The following is a 20000-nucleotide window of genomic DNA, read 5'->3' on the forward strand; positions in this document are numbered from 1 at the left end:
TTCTGTTGCCACTCCCTTGCACCTGGCCTTCTGAGGTTTCTACTTCTAAAACCAGAAGTTTATCAGCTTGTAACCTGTGGTGGACTTCTCTTCTAGAAATCTGTCCAATCCCCTTTTCAAAGCATCTAGGCCAAATGCCATCACCACATTCTGTGGGAAGGAGTTCCACAGACTAAGTACGAACTAGCATGTTTTCTTTTGTCTGTTCTAACTCTCCCAACACGCAATTTTAGTGGATGCCCCCTGGTTCTGGTGTTGGGTGAGAGGGAAAAGAGCATCCCTCTAGCCACTCTATCCATCCCCTGCAGAATTCTGTATGCTTCAGTCATGTCTTCAGTCTTCAATCATATTGAATGCTTCCATCATATTTCTTTACTCAGCGTGTGGTTGGTCTGTGGAACTCATTTCCACAGGATGTGGTGACGGCATCTGTCACCTGGATGCCTTTAAAAGGGAATTGGACAAATTTCTGGAGGAAAAATCATTATGGGTTACAAGCCATTATGCGTATGTGCAACCTCCTGATTTTAGAAATGGGCTCTGTCAGATGCAAGGGAGGGCACCAGGATGCAGGTCTCTTGTTATCAGGTGTGCTCCCTGGGGCATTTGGTGAGCCGCTGTGAGATCCAGGAAGCTGGACTAGATGGGCCTATGGCCTGATCCAGTGGGGCTGTTCTTATGTTCTTAACTACAATTCCCAGAAGGCCTTGCAGGTCTCTTGTTATCTGGTGAGCTCCCTGGGGCATTTGGTGGGCCACTGTGAGATACAGGAAGCTGGACTAGATGGGCCTATGGCCTGCTCCAGTGGGGCTGTTCTTATGTTCTTAACTACAATTCCCAGGAAGCCTTGCAGGTCTCTTGTTATCTGGTGTGCTCCCTGGGGCATTTGGTGGGCCACTGTGAGATACAGGAAGCTGGACTAGATGGGCCTATGGCCTGCTCCAGTGGGGCTGTTCTTATGTTCTTAACTACAATTCCCAGGAAGCCTTGCAGGTCTCTTGTTATCAGGTGTGCTCCCTGGGGCATTTGGTGGGCCGCTGTGAGATACAGGAAGCTGGACTAGATGGGCCTATGGCCTGATCCAGTGGGGCTGTTCTTATGTTCTTAACTACAATTCCCAGGAAGCCTTGCAGGTCTCTTGTTATCAGGTGTGCTCCCTGGGGCATTTGGTGGGCCGCTGTGAGATACAGGAAGCTGGACTAGATGGGCCTATGGCCTGATCCAGTGGGGCTGTTCTTATGTTCTTAACTACAATTCCCAGGAAGCCTTGCAGGTCTCTTGTTATCAGGTGTGCTCCCTGGGGCATTTGGTGGGCCGCTGTGAGATACAGGAAGCTGGACTAGATGGGCCTATGGCCTGATCCAGTGGGGCTGTTCTTATGTTCTTAACTACAATTCCCAGGAAGCCTTGCAGGTCTCTTGTTATCAGGTGTGCTCCCTGGGGCATTTGGTGGGCCGCTGTGAGATACAGGAAGCTGGACTAAATGGGCCTCTGGCCTGATCCAGTGGGGCTGTTCTTATGTTCTTAACTACAATTCCCAGGAAGCCTTGCAGGTCTCTTGTTATCTGGTGAGCTCCCTGGGGCATTTGGTGGGCCACTGTGAGATACAGGAAGCTGGACTAGATGGGCCTATGGCCTGCTCCAGTGGGGCTGTTCTTATGTTCTTAACTACAATTCCCAGGAAGCCTTGCAGGTCTCTTGTTATCTGGTGTGCTCCCTGGGGCATTTGGTGGGCCACTGTGAGATACAGGAAGCTGGACTAGATGGGCCTATGGCCTGCTCCAGTGGGGCTGTTCTTATGTTCTTAACTACAATTCCCAGGAAGCCTTGCAGGTCTCTTGTTATCAGGTGTGCTCCCTGGGGCATTTGGTGGGCCGCTGTGAGATACAGGAAGCTGGACTAGATGGGCCTATGGCCTGCTCCAGTGGGGCTGTTCTTATGTTCTTAACTACAATTCCCAGGAAGCCTTGCAGGTCTCTTGTTATCAGGTGTGCTCCCTGGGGCATTTGGTGGGCCGCTGTGAGATACAGGAAGCTGGACTAGATGGGCCTATGGCCTGATCCAGTGGGGCTGTTCTTATGTTCTTAACTACAATTCCCAGGAAGCCTTGCAGGTCTCTTGTTATCAGGTGTGCTCCCTGGGGCATTTGGTGGGCCGCTGTGAGATACAGGAAGCTGGACTAAATGGGCCTATGGCCTGATCCAGCGGGGCTGTTCTTATGTTCTTATGACTCCCCCCTCCTCCCCCCATGCCTTTTTTCTACTTATGCAAAATGAGATTATTGCCTTCCCAAACACAACGTTTGCTCCACACACATTCCAGTGAAAAGGGAAAGAAAGTAATGAGAATTTTGTTGCTCCTACTGCTATTTTTAAGAACTGAAAGAAATTTTTGTAAAATTGAAACCTGCTCCTGCTCATTCATTCTCCTGGAATTGTGGCACTGAAAATCAGCTTGTGCTGTTTTTGCCCTGGGTTGAAAATCAGTTTCATAGACTCCGTGTCCCTTTCTAAATCCCTTTGAAGTTTCATTTATTGGTGGATTTGCTCAACTTCCTGTCTGTGTATGGTGCAACGATAGGCTTTCTTTGAAGAGGAGGATGGAAAGGAATACATCTACAAAGAACCCAAGCTGACAGGTCTCTCGGAGATCTCCCTGCGGCTGCTGAAACTCTACGGGGAGAAATTTGGAGCCGAGACCGTCAAGATCATCCAGGATTCAAACAAGGTGGGATCAAAACACATGTGATCCATCCAGCTTTCAGCAGCCCCTTGCAAACATGCAGGAATGAAGATGGCATTCCTCCCAGGCCACTGTGGGATTTCACAAGCTGTGACTCATGTTCTCAAGGGGAGAAAGGATCAGGCCAAAGCCAGGACAAACAGATTGGACAGCCTTAGGGAGGCACCTCTGCTGAGCAGTCAGTAGCGGTCAGTCATATCCAGCACTCAGCATATCCAGCACTCAGTCAGACTGAGCAGTCAGTCATATCCAGGGATGTTCTCTTACAAACCTGCTACTAGAGGCATTTGTTTTTGTTAACAAATAACAACACAAGAGACCAGATTTTGCACTGTAATAACAACACAAACCATTTTTCAGACACCTCTGTCTATAGGTAATGAGAAAGGAACACTGGAATTGTGTTTACAGTTGTGAATAAAAACACAAATTCCGCATTTTGCATTTTAATTCAACAAATTTAAAAAAAAAAAATTGTACGCCCCTTCCTGTTACCAAGATTTAAGTAAAGAAGAAAGGCCCTTTGCATATCATTGAAGCCTGAGCTGCTGACCCAAAAGGGAGAGACCTGCTTATCCCAAAAACTCTTCAGACTTGCAGGCTGAAAGAGCCACCCCATCTGACCTGCTCTCCTGAGAGCTGCAAGTTCTGGAGTCCTCTGTTTCCTTTGGCATTTCCTGTGTGCAAGGAAGAAACAACAGAAGGGAGGCCAGGGACAGTAACTGGGGACATTGAGATCCTCAGAGACAGTGCAAGTGGAGCCAGTCCTCCTACCAGGATTTCCAGGCCCCAGAATATGTGTGAGCAAATGAGTTTGGCCAACAATCTCTAGAGCACACAGAAGAACTGGCACAAGATCCCAGGGACGGAGTCCAAAGGGCATTCATGCATCACTCACACACAGGCTTTATTGCTTTACTGCTGTGTCTGGCTGTAGATACAAATCGAGGTGCCGGATTTGTTAAAAAGCTTAAACGGCAAGAACTGAAAGAAGCTGAAGGACACCAGCTAATCTTGCAAAGCAGGTGGGGAGGGGCATGTTACAAGTTTGTATCAGATCCCGAGAAATGATCGTGGCCCTGAACCATGGGGTGGGGTTGGTGGTGACAGGACCATTGTGACATGGATAACTGTGTCCCAGCCAAAGCATCCAAGTCGTTGGTGTCCCTGGACATTTGTTCCTGGTTTTGTTTTTTTTTTTGTGTGCCCTGGACATTTGTATCCCAATATATGAATATTTATATTAGATGTACTTACTATTTTTCAAACACAAGGATAGGATTAGGGTTAGGACTGGGATAAGAGTTTTAGGATCTACAACATGGAGTTTGTTGCCTAGTTGGGCAGGAGGTCTGGTCTAGAGGGTTGAGCCTCCATTTGCCTGAAGATAACATCCGAAGGTCGCCAGTTTGAGGCCACCGGCACCGTGCGACCTTGAAGCAGCTGACAAGCTGAGCCGAGTTATTCCATCTGCTCTGAGCGTGGGAGGATGGAGGCCAGAATGTGCAGCCAGATCAAGAAAGAAACATCTGAATGTTGTGGTTTCTTGAAAGATGGAACCTTTCAAATTGTGAAAATCCCTACAGGGATTTAAATTGCCTGCCTATGTAAACCGCCTTGAATAAAGTCCGAGGAGAAATCTGAGGACCAAGAAAGGCGATATAGAAATACCTGTATTATTATTATTAGTTATAGTGGTATGCAAAAAATAACCCAGATGTGAATGTCCAGGGACATCAGTTTCCCAGGGTGCATTTGACCAGGACGCAGATGTCGTAGTACTTGGGTTGGGTTGAGCCTCTCCCCTTGACAGATGTCACCAGCTTCTCTTTCTCTCCTCAGGTGAATGTCAAAGACCTGGACCCCAAATACGCCCACATCCAAGTGACGTACTTAAAGCCTTTCTTCGACGAGAAAGAGCTCTTGGAAAGGAAGACCGATTTCGAAAGGAACCACAACATCAGCAGATTTGTGTTTGAGACCCCTTACACCTTGTCTGGGAAGAAGCACGGGAGTGTGGAGGAGCAGTGCAAGAGGCGGACAATCCTTACAAGTGAGTTTGGCCTTCCGGAACGGTGCAGGGAGGGGCCAGGGCTATGGCGGGTCTGCCTGCAGAACCTGCTGTGATGTCACAGCAAATTGGCCAATGGCATTGAGAGATGGGGAGCAGTCAGAGAGGGCAGAATCCAAGAAAGAGATTCATGAAAAGACGGCCCGTAGTACTGAGGGGCACTGAGATATTTGGTGCTACAAGTCTGTGCTCAGGCTCTCATTCCAGAAATGCAGCTTTGGATTATGGGGCTATCTGCGGTTTCAAGTATTTTAGGCTGTGGTCTGAAACACGTTTTCCAAGCCCTGAGCATCGCAGAACAAAACGGGACATGCCCAAGTCAGCCACGCACAGGATAGCACCGTAAGCTGCGTAAAAACCTGGTGATTAATGCACGAACAGGCATATGCAGCGTAAGCAAAACCGCAGATTGTATCAGTGAAAGGTTGCAGCCCTTCATGACACAAGGAACATCCGCCGTAGTCAGCTGAGCACCTCCAATGCCCTCGTCCCTACAGGGAAGCAATCCATGAGGGCCTTGGGTGGCTGTCACGGTCTACAGAAGTACGTGCAGCTCTGCACCGTCTTTGGCTTCGCTTTGGGCCTTGAACTGTGTGCCTGCTGCTCACTCCGTTTGCTCTCGCCCACCAGCATCCAACTCTTTCCCCTACGTTAAGAAGAGGATTCCCGTCAATTACGAGCACCAAGTCAACCTGAAGCCGATCGACGTGGCAACTGACGAAATAAAAGCCAAGGCGGCCGAACTGCAGCAGCTGTGTGCCTCGCCCGACGTCGACATGATCCAGCTCCAGCTGAAGCTGCAGGGCGCGGTGTCGGTTCAGGTGAGCGGGAAATAACACGGCCTGCCCTTCACACCCTGTCTGTCAGCCCTCACTGGCACGGAGGCTGGTTTGCTCTTGAGAAATCATTAACTCATCAGACCGCAGATGGGGCTGGAGCCTTTGAAATCAATCAGACGTACGGTTTGCCAGAGATAGTTGCTGGTTCTTTTGAGTGACTCCATGGGCTTAAACCTTAACCCTCACCCCAGTAGCAATGAACCCCAAGTACCAGTCAGCTCATAATAATAATAATAATAATAATACAGGTATTTCTATACCACCTTTCTTGGTCCTCAGATTTCTCCTCGGACTTTATTCAAGGCGGTTTACATAGGCAGGCAATTTAAATCCCCGTAGGGATTTTTACAATTTGAAAGGTTCTATCTTTCAAGAAACCAAAACATTCAGATGTTTCTTTCTTGATCTGGCCGCACATTCTGGCCTCCATCCTCCCACGCTCAGAGCAGATGGAATAACTTGGCTCAGCTTGTCAGCTGCTTCAAGGTCTCATGGTGCCGGTGGCCTCGAACTGGCGACCTTCGGATGTTATCTTCAGGCAAATGGAGACTCAACCCTCTAGACCAGACCTCCTGCCCATATTCAGCCCTTTGTTAGTTTAGCCTCTTCCTTTCTCTCACCCCACTTGTCGAGATTTCAGCTAAGGACACCTCAGACAGAGACCTGCTGCCTCCGTTGTGTATGCACTGTGTAGTACTGGTGCTACAGTGATCAAAGTAACTAATCATAAAGAATTAAGGTGGCACTACACTGGCTGAATCAGGGCGTTGTTCTGTTTTTCACATTTTTATGCCACCCTTCCTCCAATTAGCTCAGGGTGGTGTCCATAGTTCTTCCCCTTTTGTTGTCCTCACAGCCCCGCTAAGAGGGAGTGACTGGCCCAAGGTCACCCAGGAAGCTTTGTGGCTGAGCAGGAATTTGAACTTGGATCTTCCGGGTCTATGTCCAACTCCGAAACCACTACTCCATCCTAGTCTCTCTACTTAGTAGTTGGAAACATGGAAATAGGAGTAGGGGGCACGTAAGGGAAAGAGGCTGCTTGTAATCAGGATTGTGTGTGCTTGACAGGAAGGAGGAACAAGGAAGAGCGAGGAAGGTCCGGCAGGGGGTTGAGAGATGCCATCCTGTGCTTCAGGTTTGGTGTTGCACTACTTGACCATACTGAAGCCATTTGGTTGGGTCTCAGAGTTGTATTTGAATGGAAGACAGGTCACAGCTTTAGGACAACAGTAAGAGGAGGCTCTTGGCTTCAGGAGCAGCAATTTGGTTGGCCACTGTGGGAACCAGTTGGGCCCTTGGCTGAATCCAGCAGGACTCATTATGTCCTTGTTTTGTGCTGATTTGCAGTTCGGTCCAAGCTCAGCTTCTCTGTTTGCTTGTTCAGGTGAATGCTGGCCCACTGGCTTACGCAAGGGCCTTCCTAGATGATGCGCATTCCAGTAAATACCCCAGCAAGAAGGTGAATGAGTTGAAAGAAATGTTCAGGTAGGTTTTATTTTACGCATTTATCTATTTATATCTTGCCTCTTTTCCACTATGGAACTGAAGTTGACATATGTGATGTTCCCACATGCTCTTCCATCAGGCACTGACAAATAAGAGTACTCAGCATTTACATAGCACTTTCTGACTGCGGAAAGCACTTCACATGTATTCTTCTGCTGTAGTCCTTAGTGTCCCCATAATGCAGATGGGGAAAACTGAGTCCACCTGAGACAGAGTGGCTTGAAAAAGACCGCCTAGTGAGTTTATAGCAGAGGTGAGATTCTACCTGGAGAAGTCCTGATTTGTGCTCAGTCTCTGAGATGGCCATCCAGTACCCACTTACCTGAGAGGGAGTCCCCTTGAGTTCAGCAAGTCTTACTTCTGAGTAGATAAGCCTGAGATTTTGGTTAGCCGCTACACTGCATCAGCCTAATGCAGGGATCCCCAGGCTGTACATCGTGATGCCCTGGGGTATCTTGAGGCACTTCATGGGGCATCGCGGGCCGCTTGCTAGCCAGCAGCGAGACCACACAGGACACTACAAACGGCAGTAGGTGGCTCAGTTCGGCAGGCTGAGCTCCTGTGCGTGTTTTTTGCATGATGAGAAAGGTCCTCCCTCCCACCCTGAGCCTCTTACCTCTGTTTGTAGAATCCTGTGCAGTTTCTGAACCTGGAAGTAACTGGCAATGATCTGTCACTTCCAGGTACCACATGCTGCATTTGCAGCACACCAGGGTATTGTCAGACACCAAAGACTGGGAAACACTGGCCTAGTGCATAGTGTGACCTTCACAGCAGCCCAGCAGAAGCTGCGCCATACTGCCCTTGAGATGGTGGGCACAGCCTTTGTGACATGAGGAAATGACTGTGGCGGGCTATCAAAACCGTAATGTGCAAAGGGGGCCCCAGGAACTCTCTCTCTCCTGATTTGTGCACCATGTTCGGTAACGTCATAGCTGAACCCTGGACAAATTGGGGGGGGGGGATATGAAAACACTTCATTCATTATCTTTGTTAGTCTACATATGATGCTGCCATACTGAGTCAAACCTTTGGTTCACCGAAGACAATATCACCTGCACTGACTGGCAGCCGCCCTCCAGGATACCAGATAGAGAAGGGTTCTTCCCAGCATCACCTGGAAATTCTGCCAGGAATGGGCAAGACAAGAGTATATGTTCTGCCCCTGAGCCACAGCCCCGCCCTGGGATCGAAGTATGCAAGGTGCCACTATGCCATTTGGGTTCCTTTGCCGCTCTGTTTTAACTCCCTTGGGTTAAACCAGGGGTGTCCAAAGTTTTTGGCAGGAGGGCCAAATCAGCTCTCTGACACTGTGTCGGGGGCCGGGGGAAAAAAGAATTAATTTACATTTAAAATTTGAATAAATTTACATAAGTTTACATAAATGACTATATTAAAGACAAACTTATATGAATGAATGAAGGTCTTGCAATAGCTCAAGGCCTATAAAAGGCCTTGCACAAAGCAAGGCTGGCTTTTCCTTTGCTGCTGCTACTGCATCACAGATGTGAAACAGCAAGAAGTGGAGGGAGCCCTCATCCCACAGCTCATGTGAAAGGTCAAACAGTCGCCCTCACGCTGCGAGCAGTTGCGTCAGGCCAGTGCGGGCTCCAACAAATCTCTGGAGGGCCAGAGGCTCATTGGAGACTGGGGGCTTCCTGAGGGCCGCATTGAGAGGCCTCGAGGGCCGCATGTGGCCCCAGGGCCAGGGTTTGGGCACCCCTGGGTTAAACAGATAACGTGGCCGTGTTTATGTGATGCCCTACAGTGATCTCCTGTGCCAAGAGCCTTTGCCTCAGTGCTCTGCCTAGGGAGGTGCACCTACAAAGAACAGGCAGCTCCTGGATCAGCTTGCAGGGAGGTTCATTCTGGCATGCAAGTGCCAATGTTGACACACACCTGTTTGTTCTGTGGCTGCAACCTGCTTGAGGAGCACCAGAAATCTTGTGCCCTTTTTTTCCCTCCCTCTCTCTCTTTCCCTCTCCGATCCAGGAAGTTTATACAAGCCTGTGGAATTGCCCTGGAATTCAATGAACGGCTCATCAAAGAGGACCAAGCAGAATATCATGAAGGGCTGAAATCCAACTTCAGGGACATGGTGAAAGAGCTCTCAGACATCATCCATGAGCAGGTAGGGCCTGGGTGGTCCTTTCCAAAAGAGTGCCTCCAGACAAGGTCAAGGGAGGCAGCCAGAAACCAACAGCTGATTTCGTTAATATTTGCACGTACCATGTCACTGGCACTTTAACAGAGTCCCTGACAGACAGGTCCCTGTTCCCAGGAAGCCTACAGTCAGAGAAAGGCAGTGGAGAAAGCGGGGAGAGGAAAGAAGACAGGCTGAGATGCCAATTGTCCAAACTTGGTTATTAGTGAGAATTTATTTTAATTCATTTATACCCCACTTTTCAGCCCGGATCGGCTCCCGAAGTACCTTTCCATGAAATGCACGCGCAAAGCTGTGCTCAGAGTAGGGATCTGCTGGGAGGCGTGTCATGGTCCAGGTTGTTCCCTCCCAAGAGAGGGAACAGAAGTGGTCACAGGAACCAATGAGGATGATGGAATCAGGGTGTGAGGATCAGGCCAGAGGTCTCGGGAGAAGCAGGGCTTAAATGCCACAAGCAAGGAGATCTGCCATGTGTGCCCCCAACCCTAAACTTTCTAGAGTGGGGCACTACCAGACCTTGAAAAATGGGGGAGATGCTGGAGCCCAGGAGTGGCCCAAAACTAATCTTGGCTGCCTCTTTGCCTGAGAAAAAGGTTAAAAGCTGGATGAACAGATTTGGACAAACCAGCATCCCTATCAGTGCCCCCCAAGCACCTGGAGTCTTCTCCTTGCTGAGGTCTGCCTGCCTGCAAACACCTTTCTTGCAAACAAAATTAATGCAAATGATTGTACCAGTGCTGGAAGACATTAGTGGAGCCCCAGGTCCCCCTGTTCCTTCCCAGTTTCCCCCATTGCAGTGCACTCGCCCGTTCCCTTCAGGCTTCCTGCAGCTAGATTTGCATACAGATGGCATGAAGCCTTCTTCAGTCTGTTTGTACCCAACTCGGAAAACGGACCTCTCCGATGGAACAGGCTCACATTGTTGACGCCCTCCAGATTATTATTCAAACAAGCTGAGTGTTATGTTTTTCTTTCTTCCTTCCTTCCTTCTCTCCTGTGCTGTGGAACCTCAGGCCTGGCCTGGCACCTCTTTAAAGAGGATGTTGGGGAATGAGCGAGGCTGCAAAAAAAAAAAAGCTGCAGGGCCGATTCTAACGTTGGAAAAAGAGCAAGAAACGGAAAAACTTCATGCAAATTTCCAGTTGCAGTCAGGGGTCTTGAAACCTTGGTGATTGCAGTGTGCTGCATTTTGTTGTGCCCAGATCCCATTGTCACTTTTGGAAAATTAAACTAGTCCTCAGGATGCATGAAATCATTGTGTGAGCACTGTCTGCTTAAATATTCAGACCTAAAGGACATCATCTCTCCCAGCAGTCAGAGGCCACAACTCTGCGTTTGTTGGGTCACCCTGTTCTGCTCACCTCCATCTCTTTTTCTGCAACAAGCATTCTTTTCCCTTCTCCAACCTCAGCCCCTTACACCACCAGCAATAAAATCTCCATGTTCTGCAAAAACCCAGATTTTGCATCTGCACGAATGCAGAAGAACCTTAGAGTCCTGTCGACCACAGTTTAAAAAAAAAATTAAAAAGGAACTAAGACCACACCTTCTGGGTGCAGCTAGATCAGTTTGTGGCTTACCGTGAAGAAATAGAGGTTTCTGGTTACAAACCCCCATTTCATGGTGTGTGTCCCCCTTGAAGTTATTTATTTAACTACTTCTTTTTTCTTTTTTAAATGTCCCTCCAAGGAGCTCAGGTCCTCATATGTGGTTCTCTCCCTTCCACTTCTTTATCCTCACAACAACCCAATGAGGTGGGCTTGAGTGAAAGGGAGTACTTAATCCCTGGTCACCCAGAGGGCTTTGTGACTCTAGGCCAAACATGCAGGGTTACATGTATAATCGACTGTAATAGTCTTAAATTTTCTTTTGTTAGTAGCAGCTGGGCAGGGGGTACTTTCCTCCTGGAGCAAATAGCTACCAGAAGCCAATCTGGATTGGGAAAATGGTGCTGGAGAGGATTAAAGCACGTCTCTGTCTTCATCCAAATTGGCCTCAGCTCCTGTCCGCTGTTGACAACATGGCTATTGTCATGTTGAACAAGGTTGTGGTGAGGATACAAATGCGAGAGTGAGGCAGAACTATCTGTACTGCCCTGTGCCCCTTGGAAAAAGGGAGGATGAAACCTTAATTAAGTAACAAACATCACAACTGTGGTGGTGGCACCCCAATGGAACCATAACCCCCCCCCCCAAAAGAAAATGTCCAGGTGGATTAATCTTCTGTTCCCTTTTAAGTAAGTCTTCACAGCACTCCAAAAACTGTCTCTGGGCTCTGTTACCAAAACGCAAGCCTGTTAACTGCCTTCAGGTGCAGTAAAGCCCTTACAGGAGCCAGAACACTGAAGAATCCTACAAGGGCCTCTGGTTCCTGGAAGAGCACGATTCGGGGGAGTTTTTTGGGGTATTGATGGTCTGCAGAATTATTATCCTGACAGTGAGGAGTAAATGCTTCATCTTCCTTGTCAATTAGTTTTCGTCTTGTGCCACTTAGAAATGTGCAGACACCCCCACCCACGGGTGGGGGAAGGTTCAAAGGTTCTGTCTTCCTTATGCTAGTCCCGAGCTTCAGAGAAGGTACAGTGTTGGCATTATCGGGGGGGGGGCAGCAAGGGGGGATACATCCCCTGAATCTTTTGTGACGCGATCCCCTTAGCTACTGTTTTTCAGAGGTTACAGGGAGGAGCTGTGATTTGGTGAAAATGGTGGGAGTCAGAAGATGGGGCTTGTACATTAAGGAACACCCCCCCCCCATCTTTATCCCCAGAGTTCAGGGAAGGGGCGCCCAAAGTCTTTTTTGCTGTGCATTATCTTGCTTGCTGTGCATGAAGGTGCTTCCAGTAAACTGAGGAAGACTACACAGCAGGCCAGCTTTGCTTCGCTGGGGCAGTAAAGCAGACCGTGCCCTCCTTCCAGACCCACCTGAGCCAACGCCCCTGAATTCCACACTCTCTGGGGTCTCAACTGTGCAGGGACTCTTTCTGGAATGTGGGTGTCAACATTGGCCCTGGTTGGTTGTGTCTCCCTGGAAATCTTAGGGGTTTCAACTCCTCAGGCCATCCCTGGATGCAGTGAGGACCACTGGCTTAGGTGACTCTGAAAAGAAATGCGAAGAGAATGAAAGGGCTGTCCCTGGCTGTTCATCATAATCGGCAGGTGGAAGCTTTGCACAGCAGGTGTTGGGATGCAGCAGTAGCAGAGGCTGTTGCCTTTGTGCCATGCATTGGGTGGGGGTTGCCTTGATTCTGGGCTAGATGGGCCTTCCAGACTGATCCAGCAGAGCTGGTGACCATCAATCATCTAGAGCCCAGTCTTATCCATCTTTCCAGAATGGATGCAGCCGCGCCAACAGGATGTACGCTGCACCCTGCAGAGGAGGGCAGTCCCAGAGGCCACCTCCAGGTAAGGGAATGTTTGTTCCCTTACCTCGTGGCTGCATCAGTGCTGCAGTGTTGGATAGGGCTGGGCCCCTAACTGCCTACATAGGCAGCTGCAACAATGCCTAAGAGATCATCCCTGGAAGCTCAGCAGGCTTCAAGGACTGGTGTCTGTCCCCTGAATTGCTGTCCCCATAAAGGTTTGTGGAAGAATTCGACAAGAACTGGAAGCTAGACCTTTGGAATCTCTTTCCAGCTGTCCAAGCAGAAACAAAACCCGCTTCCTAGAACAGCCTGTGGGAGTTCCTTGGCTGGAAGCTTCTAGTAAAATCATGATATAAATAAACATCTTCCTGTCACAGGAGGAGCTTTGCTGGATAATCTCTTTTGGCCCTGCCGGGTGCGTCATATTTCTGATTGCTTGTGAATGAAAAGCACAGAGTGGACATTCTAAGAGTGCCTTATTGCCAAATGAATAACTTCTCTTTCCCACTCTCTTTGTTTTTGTCTTAAATGCTGCCTTTGCAATAACAGCTCTGAAGACGCAATTGGGTAACATGCTTACATTTCCTTTTTTATGTTGTCGAAACAACTTTGAAGTGTGCACGGAGCAGATAAGGTGCTTTGGTTAATGGGCCAACTTAACGCTCTGTTTCTAGATCTACCAAGAGGACACGATCCATTCCTCGTGGGTACACAACACCCTACACGTGTTCTGTGCCATCAGCGGGACTTCAGGGGACGGCTACGGCTCTCTGAGATCTACTCCCGATCTTTGAAGGAGACCCAGGGGTAGCCCGTGGGCATTTCGCAGGCCTCTCTCAGGAATACTCCCAAGCTTTGCCTGAACAACGGTAACCTTCAGGCACGTCAGCAGTATAGACTCCATATTTTATTTTTCCGCCCACAAGCGTTCAAACAGGGTACTTGCTTTGTTTCACAAGCTATCCACGGAAGTGCCTCCCCGTCTGTCTCTTTGCGTGTGTGTGCTGCGAGTGTGTGGGTGTGTGGTTGTCAGATCCATACAAGACACCAGAAGGCACTTATCAAACCACGCTGTTCTGAAGGATGAACTTAAAAACTGTACCATGTAAAGTTGTACAATGGAATATAATAAAATGTAACGCTGTTTTGTACATAAACACGGCTTCCAGTTTTGTCGGGCATGTTAAAAGCATAGGTGTATGGGCTGCGTCGTCTCCATCAAAAAAGAAAGATCTTGGTGCCAAATCTTACAGAATTGTCACAGTTGACAGGGACCTTAGAGGTCATCTAATCCAACCCCCTTCTCTGTGCCGGCAACTTGACAGGTGGCCATCCATCCTCTGCCGGAAAACCTCCAACAAGGGAGAGCCCACAGGTGAATGAGACAGATTGTTCCAATGCTGGGCAGCTCTGACAGCAGAAGTGCTTCCCTGTGTCTAGCCTAAATCTGCTTCCCAGTCATTTCAGCCCATTGGTTCTAATCTTGCCTTCAGGAGCCACAGAAAGCAAGGCCAGTCCCCTCCCTGTGTGACAGGAATGAAGCTGGTTATGGTGTCTCCTCTTAGTCTTCTCCAGGCTGAACAAACTAAGCTCTTTTAACCATTCCCCATTGGACTTGACATCTTAGTTGCCTCCTCTGCCTTATCCAAACTGAGTTCTTGATATAATCCTGCATAGCCTCCTCTTGCTGTCTTGTCCCGCAGGTCCTAAGGCTGGTCCTGCTCACTTTGCTACCTTACAGGGTTATTGTGAAGACACAAAAGTGGGGGGAAATGGGCTGGATGTGGGCAGCAACAGGTGCAAGCATAGGTGGATCAGATCCTAGGAGGAGGCAGGATTGGTGGTGAATCTCAATCTCATACTTTATTAATTTGGGTGAGGGATTGCGCCATGAAAAAGATTGAAGATCATTGATCTAGGACAACGTTCTTCAGCCTTGGGGTTGGAACCCCAATGCGGTCTCAAAGCCTCAGTTTTGGGGTCGTGGCAACTTTCAGAAAATGTTGAAGACCACTGAACTAGAGGACATCAGGTAAAGGTGGAGGCATCTGGTCTACCCCTTCGGATTCAAGGAGATTGTGTCCCAGCCCTGCTCAGGTGCTTAGCAATTGCGCTAAAATAGCTTTCACTAGTGCCAGGCTTCATGGCAACTTATTCTGCTATCTCTAATAAGAATATTTGGTTACAGTGAACAGTGCTGGGGGTATATTATGGGAGTGGGGAGTGGGTGGCAATGGGTGTGGAGTGGGGTGGGCAGATAGGGTCCTGGGAGGGGGGGGCAGAATAGACAGTGAGGTCCCCAGTGTTATACTGCATTTATTAATATATTTATATATTGGGTGTCATGGCAAGAAAAAGATTGAAGACCACTGATCTAGCCCACATCTCACCATAATATCCACAAAGATTTCATGGGAGATTTTGCAAATGCTTTGTTTAAACCTGAGTGCACTGTGTCCATGGCATATCCATGCTCAGCCAGACTTCTCACTCTATCGAAGAGTTTGCATGCTGGGGCCTTCGGCATGCAAAGAGGACCTTGACCACACAGCTATGGCCCAATCACCCCCCCACTCCCATCATTGATCTGAACCCTTTTGAGACAGGGAGCCATTTAACTCGCTGATCTTCTCTGTAAACCGCTTTGTGAACTTGTTTTGTTGAAAAGCAGTATATAAATATCTTTAATTTTTTAAAAGTTCTGATTTATGACATTATTAAATCAATATTAGATCCGGCAAATGCATCCAGGAATTCCAAAAAGATAAAACACACCCACTCTTCCAGTTTCTTGTCCTTGATTCCGTGACCGTGGATAGACTGAACTAGTTTCACATCCAAAGCAGTACCCTGTAGGAAATGTCTAAGGATTCTGCTAAAATAGCTGCCAACTGTGAAAGGGGTTGGGTGGGGGCGGAGAGGTCTGTCTCTTCTCTCCCATGCTGGAAAATGCTGTGTGTGGACCTGGGGAATTCCTTCTTTAGCACATTTCCTCCTTAAAATACGCTCCGGGCCATGGGCTAATGTGTCAGAAATCAAGAACAAAAAACAGGGAGACACCATGAAAGAGAGATTCTGTTACTGTTATGCCTATATTAGGTCCAGCAAACAGTTCCAGGAATTCCCAAGAAAGCTGCCAATTTTATATATACAGTAAACGGTTGCCTCTATCTTAATTTTCTTCTGCTTTTTCTTCTAGGTGTTTTGCAAAGGATGTGCACTGCCTCAATGAGAGCTGGAACTGTTTAGTTTTTCCATCTTATCAGGAATTGCAATTTCGGGTGTGAGCAGAGGAAACTGAGGCAGACAATGGGTGTCTGGCCCCATGCAGGGTGACCAGACATCCTCTTTTTCCAGGACATCATGTCCTCTTTTTTTAGCCTTGTATCCTGGAAAAGAACTTAAATGTCCTCCTTTTCCCTGTGAGCTGGCCCTTGCAGGCAGCACATAGCCTTCTTGTAATTAATAAATTATATGTAATATAGTTTTAAATTTAATAATAAGTAATACAGGTCATCCCTCGTTATCCACTAGGGTTTCGTTCCGGGACCCCTAGTGGATTAAAAAAAATCTGTGGATTAAAAAACAGTGGAAAAATAGATTTAAAGACCCACTTCCAGGTTTCTTGCCACTCTTAATGGACTAAGGTCATGCCTCGACATCTGCAAGGGTTTGATTCTGGGACTCCCTTGCTGATACCATAAAATGTGTTAAATAAAAGCAGTTTAAAAAAATTAAAAAAACACATCTCTTTACAATTGTGGTTTAAAAATAGTTTTTCTTACTGTTGTAGAGACGCAGCCAGCAATTAGAAATGCAAAGGACCCCCTGCCTTTGCCTGGCTCAGCTGAAGAATGGAATGATCCCTTGCATAACTGTCTCTCTACAACAGTGAGAAAAGCAGTTTTTTTAAAATTGTGATTTTAAAGGGATGGATTTTTTCACCTTCTCCAGGGATCAGCACGTTCCTTCCCATTTGCAGTGGCTATTCATGCTAAGTCAAATCTGTGTATAAAAAACCCGTTTATAACAAGGTTGGACCTGTATAGTGTTTAAATTAACCACATGAAATCAATACTTGTTGTTGGCAACCTTCTGTCTCGAAAGACTCTGGTATCGCGCTCTGAATGGTGGTTCTGGCACAGCGTCTAGTGTGGCTGAAAAGGCCAATTCGGGAGTGACAATCCCTTCCACGCCGGGAGCAAGTGTAGTGTGTCCCTGGTCTGTCTCCCTGGCTATGGGCCTTCCTTCTTTGCCTCAGTCTGTTGGCCAAGTGTCTCTTCAAACTGGGAAAGGCCATGCTGCACAGCCTGCCTCCAAGCAGGCCGCTCAGAGGCCAGGGTTTCCCACCTGTTGAGGTCCATCCCTAAGGCCTTCAGATCCCTCTTGCAGATGTCCTTGTATTGCAACTGTGGTCTACCTGTAGGGCGCTTTCCTTGCACGAGTTCTCCATAGAGGAGATCCTTTGGGATACGGCCATCATCCATTCTCACGACATGACCGAGCCAACGCAGGCGTCTCTGTTTCAGTAGTGCATACATGCTAGGGATTCCAGCACGTTCCAGGACTGTGTTGTTTGGAACTTTGTCCTGCCAGGTGATGCCGAGGATGCATCGGAGGCAGCACATGTGGAAATCAATATACAAGTGTTTTTGCTTTTATTTTGTTGTGTCCTACATTTTGGGGGAAGTCCTACATTTTGGGGTGCCTTGTCCTCTTCTGAGGTTATGACATCTTGTGGCCCTGGCACCATGGCACTGTTTACGCACAGTGGCACTCCAGGGCCCCTCGAACAGGGGGGAGATCAAGGATTGAAACCTGGAACATTTCATTAGCTCCATCACTGATATATGGGCACGTCCCATAAGAGTGGCACATGAAGCCACCTTAAGACAGTCAGATATCTAAACCACTTGTGTTTTATATTTCACATTTTTACACCATCCTCTGTCCAAGGTGCTCAGGGTGGTGTACATGGTTCCTCCCTCCTTTTGCCCTCACAACAACCCTGTGAGGTAGTTGAGGCTGAGAGGGAGAGACTGTCCCGAGCTTACCCACGGTGTTTCGTGGCTGATCAGAGATTTGAACCTGGATCTTCCAGGTCTAAGTCAAACACCAGGCTGCACTGTCCTGGCCCAGACTGCTCCTCCTAAATCTCAGGTATCGAAGGATCTTTCTGAACCCTGCTCTCTGAGAACCTTTTCAACTGCAGATACTGGAACTAAACCTGGAATCCTGGGTATGGACAGGGTGTGACCCCCAAACAGCCCCTCTGCAATCACTACATAGGCGGTTGCTCTGTTGACAACAGTTCTGTGCATCCGTCCTTCACATGTGCTAAAGGGGAACTACCTGTTTTATCTCTTGAGTGCACACTGTTTTGGCATATTTCTTCCCACAGTCACCTCCCCACCCAAAACCAACACTTACACAACTACCCTCACAACGTGTAACATTGCCCAATCAAATCCCCCCATCTCCCCCAAAAGATATTCCCTTCCCAACCCTGACTGATAAAGCGTGGTGGGTCTCAGCCCTGACTGTCCAGGGGTGGGGGGCTGAATATTCCTAGGGAGATTTGGACAGCCATCAAGAGAGACACAAGCTACCCCCCCCCCAGCCCAAGGGTGAGTACTTTCATAGGCATGCTCCTTGACTTATCAACAACAGGAGGGGCTACAGAGCGGCAGGTCTGCACATGTTTCTCTTGGAACGTTAAGCGAAAACAGGAAGTGCTGCTCACTCAATCTTTCTGTTCCAGCACTTTTCAGATTGCGCAAAACCATGCGCGGGTGAAGCGCAGCTCAGGTAAAATTTTGCCCGACCTGCAAACATAGCAGTGGGCATGAGAAGAGAGGGGAGTTTCCAATGACAATTGACTACCTGTCAGGCAGCTGTTTAAGGAAACAGAAACTCTGACTCTTTCCCACCACCGCCGGAAACAGCGGCAGCACTTCTTGGCCTGAAAAAGGTGTTTGTACCAGCCGACTGTGTGCTCTGAGTGTTTTAAGTTGCAAATGTGGAGTTGTCATCCCTAGGATTGTGTCGTGGTTCTGGTGTTGGACTTAGACCTGGAAGATGCAGGTGCAAATCCCCTCTCCGCTTCCTGGATGACCTTGGCCCAGTCACTCTCTCGCAGCCTCACCTACTTCACAGCCACCTCACCTGCCTGACATGTTGTGAGGACAGAAGGAGGGGAGGAACCATGTACCCCCACCCTGAGCTCCTTGGAGGAGGGGGTAGCATAAAAATAAATAAATGAATTCTCCATCTCTTGGGTCCTTAAAGCAGATCAGGGTTGTCATTTATGGAGGGCAGAGGCCCCAAGCCAAGAGCACACCTCTGTTGGTTTATTTTTAATAGGGAACAGGGAGGGACCTGTGGTATAACATGGCTTAAAAAACCACTTGAGTGTATTTGGTTCTGGGTTATTTTTTTGGCAACGTACCCTTTGTCGCACTGTCAAGATGTGCAGAGCTGAGCGCCTGTGGAGCTGTGAGGGACCTGTCCTACTGTGCCTCATGTGTGACTGCCATTGTCCAGAACAGCCCCCCCCCCCAACTCTCAGCTCAATGGCTTTTCCTGCTCAGATCTAAAAAAGCCTTTGCGTGTTCCCAGGTCTGGGCATTCACACTGCTGCCAACAAAGCAGTGATGTCTTTGTTTCTGAAGCAGTCACTCTCTCATATTTAGCAAGGGGGAAGCCGCTGTCCCTGGTCATCCCAGCACAGCACATCCCTTCCAGTGGCTGTTTGTTGGAGTCTCCCTTGTGTTCCTTTTACTTACTTTGGTAAACCTTTATTGGCATATTGGAAGTCCACAGACAATAATAAATATAACATAGCAAATATATACACTTTACCAGGTATTAGCTTCTGGCCTTTGCCATAGAGACTACCACTAAAGACTCTTTGCCATAGAGACAACCACTACCACTTCCTTTTTTCTAGTGTAGCCTCTTTGGGGCAGGGAACCTTCTTGGTCTTCCTCAGCTACATTTATTTATTTATTTATTTATTTATTTATTTATTTATTTATTTTAAAAGATTTATATAGTGCATTTCTAAAACTCCAAGCAGTGTACAGCAAACAAAGTGTACAGAAGATAAATGATCTAAATAAAAGCATTAAAATAAAATCAAGTAAAGCAATTAAAATTAAAAAACGATACAAGCACAGATTCAAAATGTAAAAGAGCTATAACATGGCATAAAGCAGCAACCAGTGTCAAAAGGGTCCCTCCTCCAAAGCCAAAACAGATAGGTCTTTAAACCCTGCCAGAAGCCCTGTCCTCAGGTCCAGTCCTCCAGAGCATGGA

General features: G+C 48.0%; 1 protein-coding gene across 2 annotated transcripts in view; it reads left to right on the forward strand.

The window, feature by feature from the left end:
- The window catches only part of DOCK11 (dedicator of cytokinesis 11), a 101153-nt gene extending 87332 nt beyond the window's left edge, over positions 1–13821 (forward strand). For both annotated transcript variants that reach the window (XM_066640257.1, XM_066640258.1), the window contains 6 exons: positions 2581–2727; positions 4585–4795; positions 5444–5634; positions 7037–7137; positions 9151–9289; positions 13358–13821. In XM_066640257.1, the coding sequence (XP_066496354.1) occupies positions 2581–2727; positions 4585–4795; positions 5444–5634; positions 7037–7137; positions 9151–9289; positions 13358–13477 (909 nt within the window). In that variant the 3' untranslated portion in view covers positions 13478–13821. The remainder of the gene's footprint in view (positions 1–2580; positions 2728–4584; positions 4796–5443; positions 5635–7036; positions 7138–9150; positions 9290–13357) is intronic.
- The last annotated feature ends 6179 nt before the right edge of the window (positions 13822–20000 follow it).

This window comes from Tiliqua scincoides, chromosome 12 (genome assembly GCF_035046505.1).
Source record: "Tiliqua scincoides isolate rTilSci1 chromosome 12, rTilSci1.hap2, whole genome shotgun sequence".
Classification (NCBI taxonomy): Eukaryota; Metazoa; Chordata; class Lepidosauria; order Squamata; family Scincidae; genus Tiliqua; species Tiliqua scincoides.